The sequence below is a fragment of the Colossoma macropomum genome, unplaced genomic scaffold (genome assembly GCF_904425465.1).
Source record: "Colossoma macropomum unplaced genomic scaffold, Colossoma_macropomum, whole genome shotgun sequence".
NCBI classification, from domain to species: Eukaryota; Metazoa; Chordata; class Actinopteri; order Characiformes; family Serrasalmidae; genus Colossoma; species Colossoma macropomum.
The window spans coordinates 13,546,816-13,563,937 of record NW_023494810.1 but is presented as its reverse complement, the minus strand read 5'-3'; the positions used below and the strand labels follow the sequence as shown (position 1 = coordinate 13,563,937).

At 37.9% G+C, this 17,122-nt stretch overlaps 1 protein-coding gene across 4 annotated transcripts in view; it reads left to right on the top strand.

The window, feature by feature from the left end:
- The window catches only part of LOC118799272 (proto-oncogene tyrosine-protein kinase Src-like), a 44,344-nt gene that overhangs the window by 5,854 nt on the left and 21,368 nt on the right, over positions 1-17,122 (top strand). For 2 of the 4 annotated variants that reach the window (XM_036559009.1, XM_036559007.1), the window contains exons 2-4: positions 12,531-12,779; positions 14,051-14,150; positions 17,077-17,094. In XM_036559009.1, the coding sequence (XP_036414902.1) occupies positions 12,539-12,779; positions 14,051-14,150; positions 17,077-17,094 (359 nt within the window). In that variant the 5' untranslated portion in view covers positions 12,531-12,538. The remainder of the gene's footprint in view (positions 1-12,530; positions 12,780-14,050; positions 14,151-17,076; positions 17,095-17,122) is intronic. The other 2 variants (XM_036559010.1, XM_036559008.1) reach the window with 1 other exon arrangement.

The window sequence follows — 17,122 nt, the reverse complement described above, 5'->3', positions numbered from 1 at the left end:
ATGGGATCATTTTATGATGTGACAAGTTTGCTAGCAGCTACAGGATGAGTTATTTATGCACTTATTTATACACTCTCAAGAGAAAATGTACATGACCCTGCTCTCTTAAAAAAAGATTGTTCTTCAAGGGTTCTTTATAGAAGCATGAACACTCAAAGAACCCCTTTGCTTGATTTAAAGGGTTATTTGCATCGTGAAATCGTTCTTCAGATTGATGGCGAATGTGTTTTATATGATTTTACATAGAACCTTTTTGAAAAAGTTCCATATAACAAAGAAAAGGGTTCTTGTATTGTTACAGGCTTGACATCATTACAATAGAAGAGCCCTTTTTGGTGCTATATAGAACCCTTTTCAATAATGTTCTATATAGAACCATCTACAGCACATTCTGCATCAATCTGAAGAACGTTTTAATGATGTAAAGAACCCTTTAATCATGCAAAGAGCTGTTTGAGTGTTCATTGTTGTATATAGAACCATTTTCTTTACTAAAGAACCCTTAAAGAACCATAATTTCTAAGAATGTGTGTAACTGCAGACATTTGTGTTAGTGATAGTGCGAGTATCATCTTAGATGCCTTCATCTTAGCTAGGGTTGCCGATCACCCTCCACCCCCCAAATTCATGGCAGCATATTACCAAGGCCAGGGGTTGTCACCGTAAATGTTAAGAAGAGCCATTTTGTCCTTTCAATAAAAATGAGACCACCTTGGGAGCCACATTTTATATCCATTTTACCAGTATGTGCTAATGTCCTAGTATAGGCTAAAAAAAAATAATATAAACGAAAACACACACAACTTGCTCTGCTTTAAGCTTTAGCGCAGCTATAGCCGCTTTTCTCACATCTCTGGTAGGAAACTTTTCCACAAAAATGGAATAGTTTCTTGTAAAATATCTCTCAATGTTCTCCTTTTTACAAGGCTGAAGTCTGCTTCTCAATCGCCAGCTTCTTATTCGAATTTCCTGTTCCACCTTAAATGGTGCCTGAGGTGCCAGAATGTAACTGCTGCGCTATTTAAGGTGAACAGGAAAATTCAAACAAGAAACTGACTTCAGCTTCGTGACTTTTTAGTATTTGACAGTTTCTCGTTGCAGATTAAATGTATCAAAACCGGCTGGAGTGATTATAAAAGTTCATTGATCTCCAAATTATCGTGTCTGTCTCTTTGCCTTTTCATTAGCTACTAGCTAGGTGATTCTGCATTGTTGTCTGCGTTGCTTTGGTGACCAGCAGTCTGTGTCCCAACCTTCAGGGCTAAAGCGTGAATTAGCAGTTATACTTAAACTCCAGCATTTAAGACCATTCATTGTTTAAACTTGTTTTAGACGATCAGCAGAGCTTTATTTTACTGTAAAGGAGGATCATTTTATTTTTACCTAAAAATCTAATTCTGCTGTGGAGCCACAACAGGGCAGTAAAAGAGCCGCATGTTGTTGACCCCTGACCAAGGCAGACAACACTTTAGAAAATCTTCTTACAACCCTTTGCAAACGTAGTTCGGACAAATGCCATGATGTAACGTTAAAACGAACAATTACACAGCAAGTAATGTAACTAACTAACATTAGCTTGATTGTGGGTTAGCAAACCGTCACTGCAGTTGCTACTGTGAAGCTAACCACAAACCGCAAACAGGACAATAAAATACTGACCTAGTGTTAAACAGCTAAAATAAGTTAATGTTGCCTGTCAAGCAGAAACAGCAATATTCTCATCCCTTTTCATGCCTTTCAACTCTTGAGGCTGAAGTCAGCTTCTTTCTCGCCAACTTCTTGTTCAGATTTTCCACCTTAAATGGTGCAGCAGTAACCATTGAAATAACCAGAGGCTACCCAGCCGAGACAGCTAACAGAGCAAAACAGTCCTCCTACTTCACAGATGGTTTCAAATGTACTGAGGAAGCTAAAAGGGCTGACACATAATTGTTTTTGTAGTTCTGCGTCTCATTTTTATTTTCAGCCCCTTCCAAAGCTGTAGGTCATGACGTTAGTGCAGCATAAGCTAAGCTAAGATTAGCAGTCAGATGCTAACAGAAAACTTTGACAATAAACCACATTAATTCCAGCTCTACACACTCACACAGTGAGTTTACAGCGAAATAGTAGCCAAGTATGTAATAAAATACTTCAGGAAAAATGTTTTTCATTAGTGAAATCAATATGACGAGGCTAAAGTTGGCTTCCTGTTCGCCGGCTTCTTGTACAAATGTTCCCGTTTCACCTTAAATGGTGCAGCAGTTACATTCTGGCACCTCAGATAAAATATGGCTCATATGTTTTACGTCACTGATCAGCTCTCAGATGGGCTAAGTTAGAGAAATATCATCTGATCACATATTTAGGCTGGGATATCAATACATAGCCAATCAATCCTTCCATCTATAATCTTAGCCACTGCTGTCATAATAAGAATTCCTTATAATTGGACTGTAACTAAAGGTAACTGACTTAAACAATAGTAGTCATTGTTGTTTTGCTTTTTTTTGGATAATTTATGCCAAATAGACCATGTCATTGTGTTATAATGTGGTGAAAGAAAACACATATAATGTTGCCAAGCTGCCATTCAATCACAGGGTACTGTTGACAGTGAACAACAAACTTTTAATATATGTAATGAGCTTGTAAAATGGAATATATTACATATAATTTCATGTTACATTGGCATTTTCTTTGAACATTATTTTTCAAGAATTTCTGTATCCTTTATTCTTCACTGAGGTGCAAAAAGTATCAAATGAACAAAAAGCTGAAGGAGACAAAAAGATTAAGTCTCCTACTACATGTTAATTATTAGAAATAGTAGTCTCTATTATTATTCTCCAGGGTATATTTTGGTTTGTCCATCTGAATTTACATGACCAAATCGTAGGGCAAATTATTCAGTAACTGCATGAAATAAATGTAATTTTTTATTTTATTTCTTTATTCTTTGTAAAAGCTCCCCTCAAATCAACAGAACGTGTTTTATGATCATACACATATTGCTACAATTGTTTACAATTTACTGCTGAAAGCCAAAAATCTTAGATGCTCTTTGTATTATTTTATAAAAATCATTTTTACAGAGCAGATCACTGAAGAGACGCCATCTGTTTATAGTTTATAGCCCAGATTTGTGGAAAAAAAAATTGCGAGTTCAGCTTCTTCTATTATAAGGGTTTAAAATTACATTACCCATCTATTTGACTGGAAAGAAGACAGTTACTCTCATATGGCACCCACCTTGTGAATGTAGCTTATGAAATATGAAAGTTATGAAGAATATGACGAAGTGCGTTTTGGAACCACCGGTGGTCTCAAGGAATTGAAGAGGTGTTTATTTATTTTTTTTTAGATGTTTGTAGGCCACTGTTTAAGGTGGTGGTTCTCATGGGGTTGAACTTTGAGACAAGTGTTGATAGTTGCTGGTATGAAATGCATAATTTGGCAGAAATCTGTTATCTGTAAAGTGATAAACCACATGAACAAGCCTGCAGCACCTTAATGAAGAGCTGGATGTGGTTTGAGCAGGTTGAGAAGGTTTGAACATGTATTTACAGACAAGATTTGGGTGATCATTTGATTTTTTTGCTGAACTTTTCCTTTAAAGCCTATTATACACTGACTTTTTCAGAAGTCATCAGAACAGTTTTGTTGTCTGATGACTTTTGGGTCTTTTGAGGATGTAAACCAATCTGTACACCAAAGCAAAAGTCTGTAACTTTTTTTTTTCTTCAAAAGCTAACGCTAGCTTGACCCAGAACCATCTGGTCACTCATCTTCAGCAAACTCAGCGCAGCGTCATAATCATCTGCGTTCTTTACGGTGACGTTTTAACCAAGCCGCTGTTTCTACAGGCCCATTAGTGTGGGTTGCTGTTGATCTGGATTATGTGGCTGGAGTGTGTGCCTGCACCTTTTGGGCGATCCTGCTTTAGTCATATTACAGCAGATGTCACTGGCAACACCCATCAACAGGCCTCTATTCATCGCCTGCAGGGTGTGGAGGAGAAGTCAGGACTTGTTGAGAGGGCAATCTGCATTCCAAAAACGGCTGTTTCGCACAGCTCGCCTCGTCCACTATCTTATTTTCTCAGCTGCTGAAGACCCAAAACTTACAAAAATAAAATACAGTTTCCACGCATGGCCATCATGTTTATTTCATAAACAGAAGACTGTACATCTGCACCCTTCAGTCATTCCCAAGTAACAGCACCACAGAAAGTAATACAGTTGTTTTCGGCTTTCTGTGTACACCACACTGAAAATGTGTTACTGATTTCACTGAAACCTGAAAATAAATAGAATTTTTGAAAAATTTAAAGCAGAGAAAAGTAATGAGACCTGAAATGGAGAAGAAGTATTGATGTTTCTGCACTATTTCTAAGTCACTGTTCATATATAAGCACATTTGAGACACTGACCATGTCGAGGCCTGTGTACAGATAGGTCAGGTTGGTCAGGTGATCAGCTCATCGGATGCTTTTGCACAAACTTGCGCGAGTGCACGCTGTCTTCAAGAAAAAAAGGGCAAGCGAAATACATAAAGATGGTTTTTCAAGGGTTCTTTAGTGAAAAAAAAGGAAACTCAGTGAACCATTTGCATATTTAAAGGGTTCTTTGCATCATGAAAGGGTTCTTTAAAATGTGTTGTAGATGGTCCTGTATAGGGTTCTATATAGCACCTAAAAAGGTTCTTCTGTGGTTAGCTTTTCAAAAAGAAGCACATTCTCCATCAATCTGAGAAACCATTTCATAATACAAAGAACCCTTTAATCATGCAAAGCGTTCTTTTGAGTGTTCATATTTCTTTATAGAACCTTTGTCTTTGCTAATTAACTCTTGAAAAACCATCTTTTCTACAAGTGTAAAAAAATGTAAAATTAACACATACTCATAAACACTTCAAAGATTCTATTTTTTACACAAGTTTTTGCACTGATAATTTTTTAAGTGAAAACTTTGTATGAAATTAGAAAAGAATGCAAAATAGAAGCATGTTCACTAGTACACACTTAAAATGATGGTTCGTCAAGGGATCTTTAGTAAAGAAAATAGTTCTATATAGAATCATAAACACCCAAATAACCCTTTACATGATTAAAGGGTTCTTTGCATCATGAAATGGTTCTCAGATTGATTGAGAATGTGCTGTAGATGGTTCACCAAAAAAAGAATCTTCTATTGTAACAAGCCTGAAGTCATAACAATAGAAGAACTCTTTTTGTTGCTATATAGAACCCTTTAAAAAAGGTTCTATAGGGAATCATCCCATTCTCCATCAATCTCAGGAACCCTTTCACAATGCAAGAAACCCTTTAATCATGCAAGGGGTTCTTTGAGTGTTCATGGTTCTGTATTGAACCATTTTTTAATGGAAGATCCCTTGAAGGACCATCTTTTTAAATGTGTAGACTTTTGCGTTCTCTTCCTCCTCCAATCTTACTTTTTTTCGACTGGTAGTTTTAGGTGTGGTTAGTTCCAGTTTATCCACATTTCTCATGAAAGAGTGAACTTTCAGTATCAATGCTGCTATTTTACTTCTTTCTTTCACATCTCAAATCTGAAGTTATGACAGACGCTGTGGCCACAGGATAGATCGTTTATTAATTATCACAATACTGTTCTGATGAGTTTCCTCATATGTCTCACGTCCAGAAGGGACGTTCCGGTTTCACATATTCTCATAATGATAGACCAGACCTAAAATATCCCTGTTTCACAATATCACAGTATTGAAGGGGAATTCCACTGATTTTTCTAAACTTCTGTGTAATTAAGATGTAAACAGTGTCATCCAGTGGTTCGGCGTAGTTTGGATGTAAAAAACAAAGGGCCCGTATCTTTGATGCATTAAAAGCCGCGTTACAGTTCACTCCCCAGTCCATACAGATATTTTTTAAAAGCCATTAATGGTCGAGGGATACATGCAGAGCGTTGTGTAGCAAAATAGTCATTGTATATGTCAAACTAATTTAGCTTGATTCAGTGATTTAATTTTTAATTCATTTTGGGTGGATTCGCAATTCTTAAAGGTTTTTTTTTCTTTGTTTTTTTGTTATTTTGGTTCTTCATTCACCAGTCCACTAATTGGTGTGCTGAAAGATGAGCAGGAGCAAAAATGGAGACATGGTTTGATTCCTAGAATTAATTTCCTTTAGCTCCTTTCACATTGACTCTTTTATGTCCACTACATAATTTTATTTATTTATTGCTTAGTTACTACCTTATTTTCTTTTCAGTGTTTGTTATAGTCTGTGTGCTGGTCTGGTATGTTCAGTATGGCTGTGTTCACATTACCAGGTTGAAATGGCACAAATCCGATTTTTTTGCCCTAATGTGACTCACATCTGATGTTTTCAGAGCTGTGTGGACACACAAATCTGATCTTTTCAAATGACCTGAGCCACTTTCATATGTGGTCCTAGATCAGATGCGTATCCGATTCGTGGACATGCGACCTTATTGTGAATGTTCAGATCGGAGTTTGTGTGCTTTTTTTCATGTGTTTTTTTTTGTGGCATCATTCAGTGTTGCCATGGCAGCTGCGCCAAACAGAAGTTAAAGCCTGTAAATGATGGGAAAGCAACACATCTCACCCTTTTCGCCTTCTCTGGCTCTAATAATGAAGAGCTGAGAGCTGTTCAGAGTGAATTATCTTTGCAGCGAAGGCTTGTTATGCTCGTTTCTTTGCTGATGATGCACGTGATTCATTCACGGGACGTTACTGAGTGGGTGTGCGCATGCGGGTCATTTCATGGCGCTGGTTCGTTCACATTAATGACAGACTTACCTAAATGAATGTGAACTATCATATCAGAGAGACCGGATTTGAGCAAAAAATCTGATTTGAGCAACGAGACTTGTAATGTGAACGTAGCCTTTGTCTCATCTCATACACGTCTGCACTCACCTAGATGGATTCCTCACGTGTAACACACTTTGTGAACGACAACTGGAAGACAGAACTGCAAACTTTCTATGCACTTTCTCTGATATACAAGCCCAGATCATTGAGTTTTCAGGCCCTGGGCACAAATGTTTGGGGGGCACCTGTCTGGCAACCAGGGAATTTTTTAATATCGCAACAGGTCACATGAGGGCTGTGAAGCGTCACAGTGGCAGCATACTGACTGCAGTGTTGGGCACATCACCACTACATGTTTTTTAAAAATGACTGTTTTTGAATGTTCTGACCGAGCTGCACAGTCTGGGGCTTGTGGTATACAAAACTAAAATCAGGTTATCCTAGTGGTTCTTGAAACAAACCTCTTGAATTAAATATTTGTGTTTGGTGTGATTAACTTAACATAAAGTGAAATTATTCATCATCTATTTGTTATTGTTTAAAAGGAAGGCTACTGTGTTGACCTGCGCTGGTTGCGTAAAGACAATACCAAGTTGACAAGCGACACATTTTGTAAGAGGTTATAGTCTACTGCTGACAGCGGTTAGTCATCCTCCTGCATATTTCAGTACGCTATTGTGATAAAAACAGAACCCTAACAAGATTATGCATATATGAAGGTTAACATAATCCCAACAAACAGTGCAAAATGTCCTAATACAGCACGTGTCCAATCTTCACAGGCACATTTACTTTGCCACTCAAAAGTTTGGGATTTTATTCATACAAAACCAAATTCTTCTGTATAAAATGATTCTACGATGAAACTAGTTATAAACAGTTTGTAAGAAGACATTTTGGATGATAAGCAGAGCTGTAAGTGATTTTATAATAATTGAGAAATCTGTACAGCGTTCAGAATGAACTTATAAAGAAACTGACATCTACTGTGTTTCATATTTGAAGAGTGATGACCAAATCTCACTAATTAAACAGCTGTTCAGTATTTTTGTGGCAACAAATTCCTATGAACAAAACATTGATTTATTATGATTTATTAAACTTATTATTTATTAACACTTCCATTTTTGTCTGTGTCCTGACATTATGTTGTTCCCAAAATGCTCTGTGGTAAATAATTTGTTGATTCACGCTTTGGTGTATAGTTTATAGCATTTCATCCTACGCTGTATGAGGTATTACTGAATGCCAATTATTATGATAAGTGACCCCAAACTTTTAAGCAGTAGTGTACATAACAAAGACGAACAAAACAACACCAGCAAACTTACCCACGCAAAACTCTCGACCATCCTGAGCTAAAGCACACTGCCACCGCCAGGTGGAAACCCAAGGGATGATCCAGGCCTGCTGATGCACACTTACAGACAGAATGGATCAACTGTCTAATCGTGGCCCTGTAATCAGGAGATCGCGAGTTTGTTCCCAGGTGATGCTACAGCCATCCATGGCTGTATTCACAATTGGCTTTGCTCTCTCTGGGTGGAAAGGACGGCCCTGTCTCTCCCCCCATCACTCAGCACGATGCTGTTCAGCATAGCGTCTGTTAGCTGACATAACAGAACTGGCAGTAAGCGTTCTCCTCTGAGCACGTTCGGCTGGCGCTGCGTGAGCGACAGTTTGAAAAGATGTGGTGGTGCTTCACAGGTCTTTTTGAAAAGGGTTCTATATAGCACCAAAAAGGGTTCTTTTATTGTTAAGGCATCAAGGTTATAACAATATAAGAACCCTTGAACCATACACAACACATTCTTCATCAATCTGAAGAGCCCTTTAATCATGCAAAGGGTTCTATGAGCATTCATGGTTCTTTATAAAACCTTTTTTTTTTTTTTAACTAAAGAACTCTCAAACCATCTTTTTAAAGAGTGCAGGGTATGTGTTTTATGTATTTTTTTAAATTAGGGAAGAATAATTCTTGTGTTTTATTTGTTGAATGGAACATTTTAATCCCAGACTAATATCTTTTTTCAAAATAATCGATTAATCAAAGTCATTATTGATCAACTAATCACTTATGAAAATAGACCTTCCTTGCAGCCCTAAACTGAACTATGGAAAGTAGGAAAGGTTGAAATTAGTGAGCACCTTAATAATTTGTGCACTGCTTTTCAAAAGAGAAATTTGGGGGTCTTTGGGGTCAAATTTGAGCAAATTAGACAAATACGACCAATTAATCACGATGAACTACATAAAAGGATGTGATTTATCGTGATTAATTATTTCACTTGTTTAACAGTCCAAATTGAAATAAATGAACTGTACCTTAAGTGCATCAGTTTATCTGTAATGCATTTGATAGTACACTTTTAAACAGGTGGCACAAAGTAAGAAAAAACACTTTTAGATGTTCGATAAAGAGATTTGTGAGAGTGAAGAATCTTTTAAACATGTAAAGAACCTTCACATAATGTACAGGTTCTTTGACCTCAAAAAAAGGTCTTCAAACTGAAGAACCATCCATTGAAAGAGTTTTGGGGAACCAAAAGTGGTTCCTCTATGGCATTGTGCAAAGAACACTTTCTGGAACATTTTTATTTTTTAAAAAGCATAGCACCACACAATGACAGTATCAGTAAAACCTATATAATGATGGGTGAAGCCTTGCATTATGACTAATAACAAGCTTAAAGGGGAACTCCACCAATTTGTTAAAGTTTCTACATAATTAAACAGTTAAGATGTAAACAGATCTATTAATGGTGGAGAGGTAGATGCAGGGCAAAATTGTCCCACCCCAAAAACTTGTTTCAGATTTTCCATTATTTTACCATCATCAACTTTCCATATAACACTGGATAGTAAACATCAAACCACTCTGATGGAATTATACAAAAATTTTGAAACATCTGTGGAATTCGCCTTTAATGTCCCAGCAACATGTGACATAAAAATTTATTTAATTTTAAAAAAGTTTATTAATGCTTTGTTTTGGTCTTGTTTTGTTGAGTAATAAACAGGCACATGTAAAGCCCAGTTCATTGGTCCAAAAATATCAGTACCTCACTAAAACTTCATGTTAAGCTTTTCCTTTAATTGTCTGTCCTCCTCTTATGTAACCAGAGCCGCTTCAGCTGTGTGACTGATGCTGAAAGGCTTTTTTGCGTGTCCAGCATGCTTCAAGTTCCTCACAGCGTTTCATCTGCGTGTCGATCTACTGACTCATTCCCAAACTTTTCCATTTCTTCTTTTTCAGAAGTTCGTGTTTTCTCAAGTGTTCATCACCATCAGCATTTTTTTATTTTTTTTTATTTTTTATTTTTTTATTTTTTACAGATTCACCTCCTATTTGGCTCAAAGTGGTTCTCTGTGGAATTCGTGTAGGCCCGTCACAATCACAATTTATTTGAAATGATTGCAATTATTTAAGCTGACCGCAGTCGTGCTCCACAATGATTAGTCATTTCACAATCATATTGTATCACAAGCAGAATGTGAGGTGTATCATTTCATCAGTTTCAGTTAGATAAAAATAGATGGTTTTAGCCTGCAGTGTTAAGGGTTGTGTCTCATGAAAAACTGAAATACAGCCAGTTTATCAGAGGCTATCATTGCTTTTTTGTTGACGCCCCTAACTCGGAAACTTGGGGCTCATTGAAAAATCTGGGTTTCCCACTAGTAAATACGACATTGTGGTGGCGTTGATTTGCGTTCATCTCATAAATCTGATGTTTCCGACAGGACTTGAAGGCAGCATATACCACAGAGCTCTTTCAGCAGTCTGTCAGTGTAGAAGGAGAACTCATACTTTTCTCATTCATCACCAGAACTTCTTACAGTGAAATGCTAAAGTTAATCTCCTCTTTTCTCTTCAGGGGGGTTCAAGGGAAAGAATTCAGAAATCACTGATCTTACTGAGATCTGCTTTACTTTTTTAAGACAGTTTTAAGAAAAACATTATTTCCTCTGGGCAGTTAGATGAAACTAAGCGTGCTGTGCCGTGTGGCACATTTGGCCTGCTAACTAAGCTCTTGTTAGCTTAGCCAAAATGCTACAGTCCCAAACACCAGAGAACAGGTTCAATTTCAGCTTTCTGTCACTCCAACATCAGTCACTCCACTTTTACTCTCTTAGACATCAGTTTTTATCATGTATACTTGTGTCAGCAGAGCAGCAGTAAGTCAGAATCAAGCCTGTACTGTGGTGAGTGGTACTGTTTGGGTCTGTAGCCTGTTCGCTAAGCTAACGTTAAGTCAGCCGATCAGGCTACGGATCCAAACACCACAGAGCAGGTTTGATTTCTCCTTTCTGTCCCTTCAGCGGCAGCTTCTCCACTTCACTCCCTCAGATTTGAATTATGATCATCTAAACTTGTGTCAGAGCTTTAGTTAGCCACAGTCCAACATGTTCTGTGGTGATCAGAGCTCTTCTCGTGATAGCTAAGCTAATGCTAATCAGTACTTCTAGCAGCAACATTTATCAGCCCCTCTAAAATATAAATGGGTGGAACATGTTTATTTAGCCATTCAGGCGTGGAATAGAGAAAGAAATTTGTCGTCATCGTTTTTAATACCATCATAATTTTTAAATATTCTGTTTTAGAGGTGACAAAAATGTAATATCACGACACTTTTAAAAGTTTTCACAATACACGATATGGTACAATATATATTTTTTCTGACATCTGTTAAGTTGGAATAGACAAGGATAGTATTTAAAAAATACTATCAAATACTATGAAAACATTCATTTCTATTCAGCATATCACACGCTGAGCTGCACTAAATCTTTTTAATCATGAATGCAGTTGGAAAGTGTTTTTAAGTATTGATTATATCCACAATATGATCAGAAAGACGTACTGTCAAATACTGTCACATCATTTGTCATGATAACTATCAATATTGTCATATTGTCCAGCTCTGCCCTTTTTCTGCTATACCACTCAATACCGGTGGTACCATCTAATCCTTAGTTCTTCTTTCTAGCAGTAACAGCTGGCCTCATAGAGGAATGCAGCTGTCTTTGACTCCACCTTCTGGAGAGTGTAGTTCTTGAACCCTGATCTCCAGCCATGATCCTGAAGAGTTTAGTCCCAGCCCCACATCTAACATGCTGACCCCCTTCCCCCACCTTCTCCACTCACACTAAAGCACCTGATCCAGCCACTCAAATATGTCTGAAGACATTCATTAGCTGGAGCAGGTGCGGCAGATTATGGTTGGAAGGTTCTGCATGGAGTCCGTTATCAGGAACAGGATTGGTGACTGTTCTAGATGTTCTGCATTCATTTAGCCTTTCGGAAAACTAATCATTTCAGTGTAATGTTATTCTTTATTCTGCAAGCATGAGCTTACAAAATGTTGCATTGACTTTTTGGAGCTAAAGAAATGATCAAAAAACGTACTTATTCACTAAACAAGGAAATATGCATCATTAAAATAAAAAAAATGTGTATATGTATTATATGTACTTCACACTTCTTGAACTTGAAGAAGGTGGGTGTTGGAATTTGGGCTTAATGTGGGAGAAGGAGGTTTTTGGAGAGAAGGACTGAAAACTGGTCTGAAGCTGGTAAGAAGCTAATGGGAGCTCCTTGTGTTGTATGGTCTTGTAAAGTGTTAATAATAGTGTTGGGACTTTAAACTATATTCCAAGTTCCCAAACTTGTTTCGCTCTCTGTGTTATCGGTTGGTTTTCATTTAATGAATTGTTTCTTCCTTTATTTTCCTCAGGCCTCACAATGGGGGGAACAAAGAGTAAGACGAAAGACCCAGGCCAGAGATCCTTGAGCCTGGATGGCACCATTGGTATGGGCTCCTCCAGTGGACATCATTTCAGCTCTGGCCCTCAAACCCAGACGCCCAATCGGAGCCCTGCGGTGGGGACCAGCGCGCAGAGCAACGCCTATCACACCAACAATGCAGAGCTGGCCCTTTTCGGAGGTGTGGAACACCCAGGGAGCATCATGTCCCCTCAAAGAGGTGAATTTTAGTGACTGACTTTAGTCCTTTAGTCTGTGTTACTGTGTTACTGTGATCCAATAATGACACTGTCACACTAGCATTTTCCAGTGAATACACTCTCTAGCTCTACCACTAGCACTACTGCTTTGGTTGTGTTGATCTTAGAAGGGCCGGGGCTTCATATAGCAGTAATGAAGACTCCAAAACGGAGGAAATGCTAATTTTAGCAGTGTTTAAGCACAAACCTCTAAACATTCCTTTCCCCCTGACTATAAATAAACACATGGAAGAGAGACTGCATGATAAAGTCAGTCAGACTGTATTATTATCTTTACTTGCTAGGCGAGTTTGCAGCAAAAGTTTGAAGACTCATTGGTCAAATTACATCAGTTTCTAAGTGAAAATAAGTCAACATATCCGCTAGAGAGAGCAGACATAAATTTGGCATATTAAAAAATATAAAATGTGGCATAACTTTTGTACAGGCCCCATTTTATGTTTGGTTTTTTATGTTAAATTTGGTAAATAAACAGTAAGTGTGCATTAAAATGTGCAGAAGTGTGTCTCTGTAGAGGACGTGTTCACTTATTTTCACTTAGAAAATCAACAACAGCATGGAATTTGACCAGGGTGCCCAAACATTTGCATATGATTGAATGTTAGCTCCTTAGCTAACAGCAGCTGTACACAAGTCATGCTACTATTGCCAACCACATCAGTTGTATACACTTTTTTCAGTGTGCAAATAGTTATTCAGAGGGGTTTGGTGTGAAATGGTTCAGATGTCTTTACAGTGGTGGTGATAGGAACCAGGTGTCACCATGACTACAACATAAATACAGCCATATTATTTACTTTCCAAAACCACCAGTGAACCAACACATTTTTATATATATTTTATATGGAATGTTAATGATGGAAAAATAGTGATAAATGAGAAAAAAAAAATCAAAACAGAACAATTTTTCGTGCCGAAAGCTTTTCGTCCAACTATCATAAACCAATGTCTGGTTCTTATCACCACCATTGTGAACAATTCTGACTTGGTAAGTTTCATTTCACATCAGACCACTCTGAATGACTTCCCACACCGAAGCCCACCAGATCCTTCAAACACTTTTTTTTTGTATTTATTGTCTATTAAATTTGTGCATTTCTGTAATCTTCCATCAAAATGTGATGACGTCTGCCCCCCCTCTGATTTCTCAATAACTGCACACCAACAGCTCACCAAGAGTTTCTTCTGGATGGTCCTCAGCTTTAACCACAGTTTTGTTTGTTACTCACAGGAGGCATCACTACATTCGTGGCTTTATACGACTATGAATCTCGAACATCAGCAGATCTCACGTTTAAGAAGGGTGAACGACTGCAGATCCTCAATAACACGTAAGTGAAGTTTCACCAGTTCCAGCCACAGGATCTCACTGAAATTGTTCTTGTTACCGCTGACTGAAAGGGAGGATATGTTAATGAATTTGGCAGGAAACAGGGTACCAAAAGGTAAAATCACAATAGCTAGAATTTAAGGCAATATTCAAGGCCAGTTCATTATCAGGTCTATTTATTGTTCTTCCTTGAATGAGGAAGAGAAATTATTATGTATGTCTGTGCCCAGACAGTCTAATTCCAAGTCATCAGGGAGTAGTCAGACTCTGAGTCATCAAGTTCAAGACAAACAGTTCCACAAACAGAAATACTGTATGATTCAAAATGATCCAGGCATGAATTTGTACTGATTCACAAAATATATACATATATACACACACCATATGGCCAAAAATATTTGGACACCTGACCATCACACCTACATGAGACAGTTGAACATCCAATTCCAAAATCATGGGCATTAATAAGGAGTTGGTCCCACTTTGCAGCTATAATAGCTTCCACTCTTCTGGGAAGCTTTCTCTGAGATTTTGGAGTGTGTCTGTGGGAATTTGTGCCCATTCAGTCAAAAGAGCATTTGTGAGGTCAGACACTGGCTCCAGTTCATCCCAAAGACATTCAGTGGGGTTGAGGTCAGGGCTCTGTACAGCTCACTGGAGTTCCACTACACCAAACTTCTCAAACCATGTCTTCGTGAACAGGGGCTCAGTCATGCTGGAACAGGAAAGGTTCTTCCCCAAACTGCTGACACAAAGCTGGAAACCTATAATTGTGTAAAATGTCTTTGTGTGTTGTAGCATTAACATCACCCTTCACTGGAACAAATGGGCCCAAAACCTGAAAAACAGCCCCAGCCCATTATCCCTCCACCAAACTTTACTGTTGGCACTATACATTCCGGTAGAGAGCATTTTCCTGGCATCCACCAATCCCAGATTCATTTCCTCAGACTTACAAATAGTGAAGCGTGATTCATCATTCCAGATAACACATTTCCACTGCTCCAGAGTCCAGTGGCGACGTGCTTTACACCACTCCAGCTGACGTTTGGCATTGCACATAGTGATCTTAGGCTTGTGTACAGCTGCTCAGCCGTGGACACCCATTTCATTAAGCTGCCGAAGGAAGGAAGTTTGATATTCTGTAGTAAATAATACAACAGAGGATAGGCAATTTTACATGCTTCGGCACTTGATGCTATTGCTATTGCTCCTAAACATTTCCATTTCACATAATAGCACTTACAGTTGTCTGGGGCAGATCTAGCAGAAATTTCACAAACTGACTTCTGGCAGAGGTGGCATCCTATGACAGTGCCATGTTTAAACTCGCTCAGCTCTTTAGTACGACCCATTCTACTGCCAGTGTTTGTCTATGGAGACTGCATAGTTATGTGCTTGATTTTATACCTGTTAGTAATGGGTGTGGCTGAAACACCTGAACTCAGTAATTAAGGGTGTCCACATACAGTGAATATATAAGCTTAATCAAGCATATTTCACAAGGCAGTGTTGACACTTATACACTCTCAAAACAGACTCATAAAAACACATTGTGACATTATCTGTTCTTACTCTTTTAATTGGCTAATATTGCTACTCTGTTGGTTTGTGATAATTACAGATGCATTGATGTGTGGATTCTCGGCCGATGGCGACATCGTTCTTTTTTTTTCATGTACATATTTGCCGATGTCAAAATATTAGGATTACTAGAGTAGCATTACAGTGAAATTGTAGGGTTATGCAGATATTTTAACCACTTTTCTCGCCATTTAAGTTTAAAGTTTAAAGCATATTCATTTCATAACTGTCATCAACTTTCCATGAACCGCCTGATTAGAATAAAATATTAAACTCATGCACAGCTGCAGGACATCTAGTCTCCCCTGTAAGTGTCAGCTGTTTTAATTGAATGTCTGTCTCGAGTTCAGCAGGCTGCACTTGGTTTAGTTAACAGACTGCATGATGTCCTCATGCAGCGCTACACCAACTAATCTCACGAATATTTAATGTCACACCCACACCGTTCTTGCCAAATCAAAGCATTACATAATAAAACCACAAAAAGTGGCCTTTCGAGCCATGTTTGAAAATGCTTTCATATCATATTCATCCATAATCTGTGAAAAATGCAAGCGCTGGTGCAGATCAAGTGCCCTTTCTTTAAAATACTTCATGCGTAAAGTTTTTATTTGTGTGCATTTCTGGTCACAATCCATTCATTAAATGTGTGACTTTATGAAGTTTGAACAACCACCAACTTTTTTTTCTCTCAGCAGTGCACTTCTTTAAAGGGGACTTCTGCTTATTTTGATTACAGGCACATCAGCTTTTTACTTTTAGTTTGTTAGTTGTTTTACAGATGGTGCCTTAAAGGGAATTTCCACTCACTTTTTAAAATTTCTTTATAATTGAATGGTTAAGAGTTAAAGTCATTCAGAGCGGTTTGATGTGAAATGCTGTTGGCCCTTTGAACTTTTCAGATGTCTTATTTTATTCACCTCCACTGTAAATAAGTTTGACTCGAGAATTGAGGTGAAATTCCTCTTAAAATACATTTTTAAAAACACAGCCCACTTTACTGATGACTTGCTGTGGCAAGATAAAGGTCATCCTTAGATTTACTCCTCTGAGACTTTGAACAGTTATTTTGCCAAATTCAGTGGAAAACTCTTTTTAAAGGGTATTCCACCCTTTGAAATTCAAATTTCTGTATAATTCAGTTGTTGAGATGTAAACAAGTCACCACTGCTTTGATCAATGCCTCAGTAAGTTTCTCTAGAATGGAGTATTTTACACCAAACCACTTCTGAATGACTGAATGTTTTTGAGGACTCTTAAATGTTTTCTTGAATGGTGAATGGTGGTTTTTATCTCTGCTGTTTGTGATTTCTTTTTCCTCTATGCTTCATGGTTAAAATTAGGAGAAAGTACAACTACAGGTCAGTAACACTGTTCTGCTCTTTTACA